This window comes from Mobula hypostoma, chromosome 13 (assembly GCF_963921235.1).
Source record: "Mobula hypostoma chromosome 13, sMobHyp1.1, whole genome shotgun sequence".
Taxonomy (NCBI): Eukaryota; Metazoa; Chordata; class Chondrichthyes; order Myliobatiformes; family Myliobatidae; genus Mobula; species Mobula hypostoma.
Window position 1 is genome coordinate 5,204,402 of NC_086109.1, and position 12,427 is coordinate 5,216,828.

The 12,427-nt window shown below is 45.0% G+C and overlaps 1 protein-coding gene across 2 annotated transcripts in view; it reads left to right on the top strand.

The window, feature by feature from the left end:
* The first annotated feature begins 5,807 nt into the window (after positions 1 to 5,807).
* LOC134355380 (TRAF3-interacting JNK-activating modulator) overlaps positions 5,808 to 12,427 on the top strand; it is a 49,022-nt gene continuing 42,402 nt past the window's right edge. The window contains exon 1 of one of the 2 annotated variants that reach the window (XM_063065174.1): positions 5,808 to 7,193. In XM_063065174.1, coding sequence (XP_062921244.1) covers positions 6,843 to 7,193 — 351 coding nt within the window. In that variant the 5' untranslated portion in view covers positions 5,808 to 6,842. The remainder of the gene's footprint in view (positions 7,194 to 12,427) is intronic. The other variant, XM_063065175.1, reaches the window with a different exon arrangement.

Below are 12,427 nucleotides of genomic sequence, written 5' to 3' on the forward strand. Positions count from 1 at the left end.
ATGGCGGGGTAGTATTCTGGGCTTCATGTGGCAGAAAATATCTCCCCGGACATTAACAAGAGTAGGCATTTCTGCCAACCCAGAAAGCCCATAGCCTTTGTCAAAGCCACAGTCTCAGCACTGATCACCAGCAGGCTAGCTTACCACAACGTCCGACTGGCAGCTGAAACCAATCTTGGCAAGATCTTCCCTGACTTCATCACACCTTCATCCCTGAGACATGGCAATTCTGTCAGAAACCTCGAAGCAGGGGGTCATGGTAGAACTGACAGTGTATTGGGAAGACTCGGTTCAGGAGGTGTTTGAGTGTAAGAAAGCTGATTACCAGGGGCTGGTAGAGCAGTGCACAGAATCAAATATCGCTGTGATGATTGTACGTTCTAGTATCAATTGTTTGGCGACAATAAAGTATAAAGACAGTGGTAGAAGGCGAGATGTGAGCCTATAGAGGAGGGGTGTAGAGGTTCTGCTGGCTGCTTGTTCTGTAGAACTTACCCTCTCCTTGGCATTATGGGGGATGCAAAGAAAAGAGCCTTCAGGACCATCACAGAGGCTGCTGAGCGAGCCTCCAGATGGCCATGGACCAAGAGGTGTGACCCGTCGACCAAAGCTGCTGGGATACAAGCCAGGGCCTGATCAACCCTGGCTGGATTGCCTGGGTGAGGGCATCTGATGTTAAAAGACCTGAAACACTCGATAACCCCATGTTACACCACTCATGATGTGTCCCAGCACATCCTAGGATATATCCCAGCATCATGGCCCATTCAGAAGTCTGTTGGTGGAAGGGAAGAAGCTATTCTTAAAATATCAAGTGTGTGTCGCCAATCTCCTGTACCTCCTCCCACGTTGCAAAGGTGTATGCATTAATACTTCTCGTGGATATCATGGGGCGGTGTGGTTTCATTGGGCCATGTTGTAAGTCTCTAAGTTTGTATAAAACATATAATATATCCAGTTCTGATGAAAAGACTTCCCCCTGAAACTTTACCACTGTTTCTTTCTTCACAGATGCTGCCCGACCTGTTGATCATTTCGAGGATTATTCATGTTCCCTGAATACTGGATCTTTACTCTCACTAACTTCGAGCTGAAATTTAGCATTTCCTTCAATTATGAACACAGGAAAACAAACCATTGTAGTATTAGCCGTACCTGTGGCTTTGTCACCAATAGAAATCACGGATATTTTCATACCACATTACAGTTGTGACAGATTTCTCAAAATATTGTTTAGGGCACAATCATCATTGCTTCAAAATTAAGAAGGTATTAGGCCCATTGCTAGGGCGAACATGATCGCAGTGTTCCTGTCTGCAGACGTTCGTGTGACATAGCTGACCAGCTAACGGGCGGCCCTGCCATTGGACGTCCAACAGGACGTGTGTGTTGCTTTGTCAAACACCACCCCACAGCTGAATGTTCTATTCAAGATAAGCAATAACAGCTCTCACACTGACATGTCTTTAAAAAGAAAATTTAATTTTAACTTGCCTATATTTTAAATGTATAATCTCGTTATTTAATGTGTTAATGAAGAAGCACATATATTACCATATCACAAATTTGTATTTATTAAATATTTTGATAACTGTATTTCAGAATCAGAGTCAGGTTTAATATCACCGACATATGTTGTGAAATTTGTTAACTTTATGGCAGCAGTACAATGAAATATGTCATAAATAAATATAGAGGAAAAACTGATTTACAGTAAGTATATGTATGTCTATTAAAATAATAGTGCAAAAAACAGAAATAAAAAAGTAGTGAGGTAGTGTTCATGGATTTAATGTCCATTCAGAAATCGGATGGCAGAGGGGAAGAAGCTGTTCCTGAATCACTGACTGTGTGCCTTCAGGCTCCCGTCCCTCCTTCCCGATGGTAACAGTATGAAGAGGGTCTGTCCTGGGTGGTGGGGATCCCCAGTGATGGACAACGCAATTTGCTTCGATCTTGTGCAGTAGTCCCTCACCCTATACCAGACAGCGATACAGCCAGTCAGAATGGTTTCTTTTGTAATCATAGGTATTTTATATATTTAAAGACATTATTCTGAGAAAGGGTCCATAGGCTTTAGTGACTGACAAAGGGATCCATAGGCTTCACTGACTGACAAAGGGTCCATAGCACAAGAAGGTTAGGAACCCCTGATCTAGACTGAGTATTGACGGAGAGCTGTTCTATAATGGGTGCTGGGTTTTGCATGAGATGTTGGAGTCTACCTGAAGAAAGCTTTATATAAAAGAGCAGGGAAGTTGCCCAAGACAGAGGACATTGGTGATCTGCGGTCGCTGGCCTGTGCTCCAGTGGGGGTGATGACTTGCAGAGAATGAAGGGGTATGGAAATTGTGTGTGGAGGAGGGAATAGTTGAATTAGTTTGGTACAACATTGTGGGCTGAAGGGCCTGTTCCTGTAATGTCCTCTTTTATGTTCTATGTTCTAAATTGCAAGTAATGGCCATTGTGAAGGTTGAGGGGGGTTTCGAATTTTCCCAATAACCAGGATCACTAAGTCCGAAAGGAATTTTAAGTTTATTCAGGAGAGCCTTTGGAGCCGGTACATAGATTCTAGTCAAGGGGTAATTCTGGAACTACGCTTATGAATTTACTTTGGCAGGTCATTAAAATGTCAGTGGGAGAGCATTTTGAAGCATAATTTTGCAAGCTTCAAGAAAGTATTGGGAAGGGATAAAATGGGCTGGATTTAATGTCCTGAATGGGGGGGGGGGCCTTCAATATCATAAACATCACGGATTTCAATATCACAAGGCAAGACCTGTCAAAAGCAGACTGCAAGTGTCCACTTTCAGTTGAATCTAAAGAGAGAGAGAGAGAGATCAACTTTATTAGTTACACATACATCAAAACATGCATCATAAACACGAGAAATTCTGCAAATCCTGGAACCAAGGGAACACACAGAAAATGCAGGAGGAACTCAGCAGGCCAGGCAGCATCTACAGAAGAGAGTAAACAGTCACCGTTTGGGGCCGAAGCCCCTTATCGGGACTGGAAAAAAAAGATGAGAAGTCAGAGTAAGAAGGTGGGGGGAGGGGAGAAAGAAGTACAAGGTGGCAGATGACAGGTGAAACCAGGTGAGGAGAGGGTTGAAGCAAAGAGCTGGGAAGTTGATTTGTGAAAGAGATAAAGGGCTGGAGAAGGGGGAAATCTGATAGGAAGGGGCAGAAGGCCATGGAAGAAAGGGAAGGGGGAGGAGCACCAGAGGGAGGTGATAGGGAGGTAAGAAGATGAGGTGAGAGAGGGAAATAAGAATGGGGAATGGTGAAGGAGTGGGCGGGGGCAGCAGTTACCAGAGGTTCAAGAATTTGGAGGCTACCCAAACAAAATATAAAGTGTTGCTCTACCAACCTGAGTGAGGCCCCATCATGGCAGTAGAGGAGGCCGTGGATTGTCGTGTTGGAATGGGAATAGGAAGTGGGTGGCAACTGGGAGATCCTACTTTTTCTTGAAGAAGGAGCGTAGGTGCTCAGCGAAGCAGGCTCCCACTCAACACTAAGTCTCACTGATATACAGGAGGACATGCCAGGAGCACCGGGTACAGTAAATGATCATCGAACACTACAGCACAGTACAGGCCCTTCAGCCCATGCTGTTATGACCACCTTTTAACCTGCTCCATGATCAGTCCAACTTGACCCTCTTCCACAGCCCAAAGTCTTCCATTTATCTTTCATCCATGTGCCTTTCGAAGAGTCTCTGAAATGTCCCAGCTATAGCAGCCACCCCTGGCAACACATTCCAAGCCCCCACCTCCGTCTCTGTAAAAAAATACCTCTGACATCTCCTCTAATCTTTCCTTCATTCAGTTTAAAAATACAGCCTCTTGCATTAGCCATTGTCACCCCAGGAAAAAGGCGATACCTGTCTACTCTATCAAGACCTCTTATCCTCCTTCGCTCCTGAGAAAAACCCTTTCGTCATAAGACACTCTCTCTAATCCAATCAGCATCCTGGTAAATCTCCTATACACCATCTCTAAAGCTTTCACGTTCTTCCTATAATGAGGCAACTGGAACTGAACACAATATTCCAAGTGTGGTCTAACCAGGGTTTTATAGAGCTGCAACATTACCTTGCAGTCTTGAACTCAATCCCCCGACTAATGAAGCCACCACATCATCCATCTTCTTAACCAGCCTATTAACCTGCGTGACAATTTTGAGAGATCTATGGGCATGGACCCTGCAATCCCTCTGTTTACCTGCTTTTACATTTGACTTTCCAACGTGAATCCGTTTACAGTTTTCTGCATTGAACTCCATCTGCCACCTCTCAGCCCAGCTCTGCACCCGGTCAATGTCTCATTGTAACCAATGGTCACCTTCTACACTATCCTCAACAACATCAGCTTAATACTGTTGATCAGTGGTAGTTCATGTCTCCAAACAAGAAGAGTGAAAATCATTGATATTAAGGAAAGTTCCAAAGCATTTTATCAGTTTATTACAGGCAAGAGGGAAACTAAGGAAAAAGTCCGATCCTTTAGGGACTAAAATATTGACTTGTTAATGAAACCAGAATGCCTAAGTGAAGTCTCATCTCTGTTCAATAAGGAGAAAGACAATGTTGTTGGAAAATTCAACCATTGATCAGTGAAATTAAGAAGGACGAGGCACTAGCTCTCCACAAGCGTAAGGTGGATGAGTCCCCAGAGCCTGGTGAGACGTCCCCCCCAGCCAGATCCCCAACCATAAAGCTTTGACTTCTGAAGATCCTTCTGGACAATGTCATCTCCAGATCCAACAACATCTACAAAACCGCACACCAGTTACTCACCCAGGCTACTCCAACAATACCTGCCAAACCGGCCGCATCTGGTAGCGGGAAGGATGAGGGCAGTAGGCCCAGGGGACCGCCCCCATCTGCAGGTTCCCCTCTGAGTCACACAACATCCTGACATAGAGCTTGAACACACACACAAACGCTGGAGGGACTCAGCAGGTCAGGCAGCATCCAGGGAAATGAATAAACAGCCGACGTTTCGGGCCAACACCCTGCTTCAGGACTGGAAAGGAAGGGGGAATGAAGCCAGAATAAGGAGGTGGGGAGGGAGGGGAAAGAGTACAAGCAAGAAGGTGATAAGTGAAGCCAGGTTTGTCTTTCATCCGGGTCAAAACCCTTCCCAACAGCACTGAGTAACAGCACAAATATTAATTCAAATCAAGATGGTGACTTATTGTCACCTCTCTAATGGTAATAAGTGATAAATAATAAACCCTGGGCTTTCCAACAATGCTCACGTTCTGAGAAATGACTATTTAAAGAAATTAAAGCTAATGAGATCTCACTGTTTGGGGGAGCTCACCGTGCACAAACTGGCCATTGTGTTGCCTGCATTACTTCCCAAGGCGCACATCAGAACCTCCTCGAGCGGCTCTTTGTACAGCCCTCGTCTTATGGAACTGCTGTAGAAACAGAAACGTCTTCTTCCTTTTGCAAATGTAATTTTCTCCAGCCACACCAAAAAGGTGACGTCACACATCGCTGCACTTAATTTAAAAAGTTTTTTTTAAAAATCTATTTTGCAAGCAACTGCTCGTTTTAAGATATGAAACCAAGGCAGTCCCCAAGGGCTGGAAGTAAAAATAAAGCATTTAGGGTTTGGTGTGTGGTGAGTCTAAGATACGGCCCCTGGTGAGGATGTGTGCTCTTTTTATTTCTTGGTGTTTTTACATTTGTTGCTCTCCTGCAAATTTTTTCCGCCTTCCAAAGAATGATACAGATCTGACAGGGCTCGGGGGCCTGTGACAAACCATATCCGGTGTGACTGGCTTATCGCTGGCAGTGTGTGGTTGAGATAGAGCCTGTTACAAGGGTGTAACAGAGTCAGCGGGAACAAGAACCAGGGTGAAACTGGAGAACCCACCACACTGCCATAGCTGGACTCAACCAACTGCATCAGGGCTTGGACAGAAGAAATTGTCCACTGCCCAGCGCCGAGATGCACTCCAGCTGCGAGTCCAACTCTTCGCAGAACAGCTAACGGTGAATTAACTGTCAGAGCAGGCAAGAAACCACACTGTCAGCTGAGTGAGAGACAGGAAGAAGGTTAGAAGCGAGGTGGTTTATTTTAAAAAGAGATTATATTTCCTGTTTTACTTTGCAGAGCGGTGTGAGCACAGAGACCTGACAAGCTCCACAGCTAAACTATCATCTCAGCGGAATATCGCTCTCACTTTGAGAAGCCTGAAGCTGTCCAGGTCAACTCAGCCTGGAGCTCGCAGGGATCGGGAGGAGAGGCTGGGATGTAAACAACATCCACAGACAGACTCCATTCGTCCGAGTATCTCTGCAACCAGATCTACCCCTGGCTCTGTCCGGTGTGCGGATTACAAACAACGTGTGGTGAGGCCCCACTAACCTTCCATGGTCTGGCTTGAGATGCTGAGATGGTGTTGGACGCCTAAACTGCAGACGGCAGCACCTCCAGGGGTGAGGGAGAGGGATAACCGAAAGGTCTGGATGAAGGTGAAAGAGTTTCACTCCACGTGAAGGATTCCATTGGAAAGGAAAGCAATGGCTTCTGTGAGCGATTGATTGCACTGGTCTGAAACTTCAGTTATTTATGCATGACAGAACAGCTTCTAGTCCAAATAATGGTTTCTGTTGGATATCACCATTGGGTGCATCTAATTTAGTCAGTAACCTGATATTGCTGTGGTTAATTTGTTTTATTTGCAAGTATTGGATCTAATTTCACCTGCAGGAACATTGGTGGGCCTTGGGATACGACTACAGTTTTTGAGGTACAGGCAGAACAACGCTTTGTTACCGACATCGGCACCAGGAGGCCTGTCGGGCCAGTGCCAACTCTCAGGATGACGGGTCTTTCTCCGAAGCGGGGTCTCAGCCAGGGTGGCGTGGGCTCAGCCAAGAAGAGGAGGCTGGTGACCGAGAGCTACGAGGAGAAGCTCGAGCGCAGGCATGAGAACCGCCAGAGCCTCTTCGGCCGAAACAACGTCACCTCCTGCCGCAGTTCACCGAAACGGCGTGGCGCAGAGCAGAGCTCGCGGCAGGAGGAGTTCTTGAAGCGGCGGAACCTGACAGCGGACGATAGCGTGGCGAAGACGAAGGCACCCGCTGTGGCGCCCTGCAGGAGGGAGGGCGTAGGAGGAGTCAACGCTGGGGGTCCAGCACAATCACCACCAACATTAATCAAAGTAACACAGGTAAGACAGTCTGCATTTCTGAATCTGAATTAGAGTCAGGTTTATACCTCGTGAAAATCGTTAGTTTAGCAGCAGCAGGACAGTGCAATAGTTATAAGTTACTATAAGTTATAATAAGAAATATATCTAAAAATAAACAGTTCAAGAAAGCAGCATCCAACATCAAGCACCCCCTCCAGGAAGGAGAGAAGGAGATACAGGAGCCTCAGGGCTCACACCAGGAAGCGTTTTCACTCCTGAACCAGTGTGGAGAGCCTCACTCACCGTTACTCCGAACAGATTCCATACGTTCACTTTCAATGACTCTTTGCAACTCCTGTTCTCAGTATTTATTGTTTTATTTACTTGCTACTTACTTATTCGTTTCTTTGTGCGCAGCTTGTCTTCTTCTGCACTTTGGTTGTTTGGCAGATTAGTTTACATATACTTTAAAAAATTCTTCCTGTAAACGCCCGAAAGAAAAACGAACCTCAAGGAAGTACAATATATGGTAACGTATACATTCTTTGATAATAAATTTGCTTTGAACTTCAAAGATTTCAAAGGTTTGAAGTTACAGAATTTATTTAGTACACATCCTGAAATTCATCCTCTTCACAGACGTTCACAAAACAAAGAAACCCTGTGGAACAATAGAAACATCGAAGCCTAAAGCCCCCTTCCCTTCACACCAGCAGCAACAAGTATTGACCCCCCCACTCCCACCCACGCCAGCAGAAACACCGAACCCAGCCCCAAACCCCCACTATGCAAGCAACAGGAAAAGCACCTAGAGACAATCAAACTACAGTCCAGAAACCAGAACAAAAGAGAGTAAAATAGCAGGTTGGTGTTCACCGATTCACAGACCACAATTCTCTGCCTGATTTCCCTCCCACCACCTCATCGAGAAGCCTGGCCTAGTACAAAGTTCTCCACACCCTGGCCTAGTACACAGTGACACAGCCTCTTTGGAGGGATTTCTAAAGGCTCACAATCTCCCAGACACACATGTAGATTCACAGACTCATACAGCACAGAATCAGGTCCTTCAGCCCATTTCCCATCTAAGCCTGTCCCATTTGCCCATGTTTGGCCTGTCTCTTTCTAGATCTTTCCTATCCACAGACCTGTCTAACTGCTGTTGTTATTAAACGTGAAATGTGTGCACAGGCATATTAACAAATAAAAATATTAGATGAAGTGGCCTAATATCAGAGACAAAACATATACAGGAAAAGTATAAAATAACCACATAATTAACAAGAAAGGAGACAGTTAGAACAAGAATGAGTCTGTTTTCGTGCAAGGTGGACATAGTGTAGTTGTACTGCTGATGGCCAATGGCTCTCTCCCATGTCAACCTATGAGAAATATACCTTGTAAGACAAAGATCATCGATGTTATAGAAGTTAGTTAGGGCTGATCTTCTCAAGGAAAGAGATCGAATGAGTCATCATTCAAAGCCATCTTCACACCATCACACCTGGACACAAGCAGGAAGACTGTGAATGCTGGGACGTTCCAGGAAAATAGAAACATAGAAACATAGAAAATAGGTGCAGGAGTAGGCCATTCGGCCCTTCGAGCCTGCACCGCCATTTATTATGATCATGGCTGATCATCCAACTCAGAACCCAGCCTTCCCTCCATACCCCCTGACCCCTGTAGCCACAAGGGCCATATCTAACTTCCTTTTAAACATAGCTAATGAACTGGCCTCAACAGTTTGCTGTGGCAGAGAATTCCACAGATTCACCACTCTCTGTGTGAAGAAGTTTTTCCTAATCTCGGTCCTAAAAGGCTTCCCCTCTATCCTCAAACTGTGACCCCTCGTTCTGGACCTCCCCAACATCGGGAACAATCTTCCCGCATCTAGCCTGTCCAATCCCTTTAGGGTCTTATACGTTTCAATCAGATCCCCCCTCAATCTTCTAAATTCCAATGAGTACAAGCCCAGTTCATCCAGTCTTTCTTCATATGAAAGACCTGCCATCCCAGGAATCAATCTGGTGAACCTTCTTTGTACTCCCTCTATGGCAAAGATGTCTTTCCTCAGATTAGGGGACCAAAACTGCACACAATATTCCAGGTGTGGTCTCACCAAGGCCTTGTACAACTGCAGTAGTACCTCCCTGCTCCTGTACTCGAATCCTCTCGCTATAAATGCCAGCATACCGTTCGCCTTTTTCACCGCCTGCTATACCTGCATGCCCACTTTCAATGACTGGTGTATAATGACACCCAGGTCTCGTTGTACCTCCCCTTTTCCTAATCGGCCACCATTCAGATAATAATCTGTTTTCCTATTTTTGCCACCAAAGTGGATAACTTCACATTTATCCACATTAAATTGCATCTGCCATGAGTTTGCCCACTCACCCAACCTATCCAAGTCACCCTGCATCCTCTTAGCATCCTCCTCACTGCTAACACTGCCACCCAGCTTCGTGTCATCCGCAAACTTGGAGATGCTGCATTTAATTCCCTCATCCAAGTCATTAATATATATTGTAAACAACTGGGGTCCCAGCACTGAGCCTTGCGGTACCCCACTAGTCACCGCCTGCCATTCTGAAAAGGTCCCGTTTATTCCCACTCTTTGCTTCCTGTCTGCTAACCAATTCTCCACCCACACCAATACCTTACCCCCAATACCGTGTGCTTTAAGTTTGCACACTAATCTCCTGTGTGGGACCTTGTCAAAAGCCTTTTGAAATTCCAAATATACCACATCCACTGGTTCTCCCCTATCCACTCTACTAGTTACATCCTCAAAAAATTCTATGAGATTCGTCAGACATGATTTTCCTTTCACAAATCCATGCTGACTTTGTCCGATCATTTCACCGCTTTCCAAATGTGCTGTTATCACATCCTTGATAACTGACTCCAGCAGTTTCCCCACCACCGACATTAGGCTAACCGGTCTATAATTCCCCGGTTTCTCTCTCCCTCCTTTTTTAAAAAGTGGGGTTACATTAGCCACCCTCCAATCCTCAGGAACTAGTCCAGAATCTAACGAGTTTTGAAAAATTATCACTAATGCATCCACTATTTCTTGGGCTACTTCCTTAAGCACTCTGGGATGCAGACCATCTGGCCCTGGGGATTTATCTGCCTTCAATCCCTTCAATTTACCTAACACCACTTCCCTACTAACATGTATTTCGCTCAGTTCCTCCATCTCACTGGACCCTCTGTCCCTTACTATTTCTGGAAGATTATTTATGTCCTCCTTAGTGAAGACAGAACCAAAGTAATTATTCAATTGGTCTGCCATGTCCTTGCTCCCCATAATCAATTCACCTGTTTCTGTTTGCAGGGGACCTACATTTGTCTTTATCAGTCTTTTCCTTTTTACATATCTATAAAAGCTTTTACAGTCCGTTTTTATGTTCTCTGCCAGTTTTCTCTCATAATCTTTTTTCCCCTTCCTAATTAAGCCCTTTGTCGTCCTCTGCTGAACTCTGAATTTCTCCCAGTCCTCAGGTGAGCCACTTTCTCTGGCTAATTTGTATGCTACTTCTTTGGAATTGATACTATCCCTAATTTCTCTTGTCAGCCACGGGTGCACTACCTTCCTTGATTTATTCTTTTGCCAAACTGGGATGAACAATTGTTGTAGTTCATCCATGCAACCTTTAAATGCCTGCCATTGCATATCCACCGTCAATTTGCCAGTCTATCTTAGCTAATTCACGACTCATACCTTCAAAGTTACCCCTCTTTAAGTTCAGAACCTTTGTTTCTGAATTAATTACGTCACTCTCCATGTTAATGAAGAATTCCACCATATTATGGTCACTCTTACCCAAGGGGCTTGGAAAATCTTCCAAGCTTCCAGGTTTAGGAACAGTTAATACCCTCAACCATCAGGGTCCTGAATCACTCACTCACCCCAATACTGAACTGATTCTGCAACGTAGGGTCTCACTTCCAAGAACTCTACAACTCATGATCTCAATATTATTTATTACTTGTTTATTCATTATTATTTTTGTCTTTAGTATTTGCACAGTGTGTTATCTTTTGCACATTGGTTTTATGTCCTTGTTTCTGTGTGTTTTTTCATTGATTCACTGGTGTTTTTTTGTTTTTACTGTGAATGCCTGAAGGAGAATGAATCTAAGGGTAGTCTATGGTGACATGTGCATACTTTGATGATAAAATTACTTTGACTTTGAACTTTGAAATAGAATTTGAGAAAAAACTGCTCAAGCAAGAGGGCTGTCCAAATGATAGCAATAAGCCACAGGGAGTTTGACCTGACAGAGCCATTAGATAGTACAGATTCCACCTCCACCCCCCACCCCCCACCCCCGGTCATACTTAAGATTGTGAAGCTGGTAGATTAATGCAGGTGTATTAAAATGGAACAAGATGCAAAAATCCCCGATCAATCAACTTCAACACTCTTCACTGGGCATAGGCTTCCAAGCTTGCTGAGATTCAAAAGTCCTTGTTTGTCTTTGGTAGGTCATGCCCTGTGGATTAAAATAGTGACCTGATTTCAAAATGCCCAGTGTTTATCTACCTATCGATCTATCTATTTACTGACAGTGTGGAATAGGCCCTTCGACCCTTCCAGCCATGCTGCCCAGCAACCCCCGATTTAACCCTAACCTAAATCATGGGACAATTTACAATGAACAATTAACCGACTCACCGCACACGTCTTTAGACTTGTGAGGAGACCAGAGCACCCGCGAAAACCCGCGCACTGCACGGGGAGAACGTAGAAACTCCTTCCAGAGGACTCAGGGATCGAACTCCAAGCTCCGAAGCCCTGAGCTGTAATAGCGCCACGCTAATTGCTATGCTACTGTGGGGCCCACAGCTAACGTACTCAAAGCCAAAGTCAAGCTTATTGTCATATTCACAAGTGCACGTGTACTTGGCTGAATCCTGGTGTGGCCGCTCAGGGTGGAACACGGCTAATTCCTTCCATCAGTTCCATGAGAGGGAAGTTTCCTTAAGACCATAAGATAGAATTAGGCCCTTTGGCCCATTGAGTCTGGCCCACCATTCCATCATGGGTCAACCTCATTCTCCTCCCTTCTCCTTGTAACCTTTGATGCCCTGAAAATTCAAGAACCTATCAACCTCTGCTTTAAATATACCCCATGACTTGGCCTCCACAGCCTTCTGTGGCAACGAATTCTATTGATTCACTACCCTCTGGCCAAAGAGATTGCTTCTCATCTCCTCAGGGAACAGATGACATTCTGGAACCATGTCCCTGGGTCTGCATC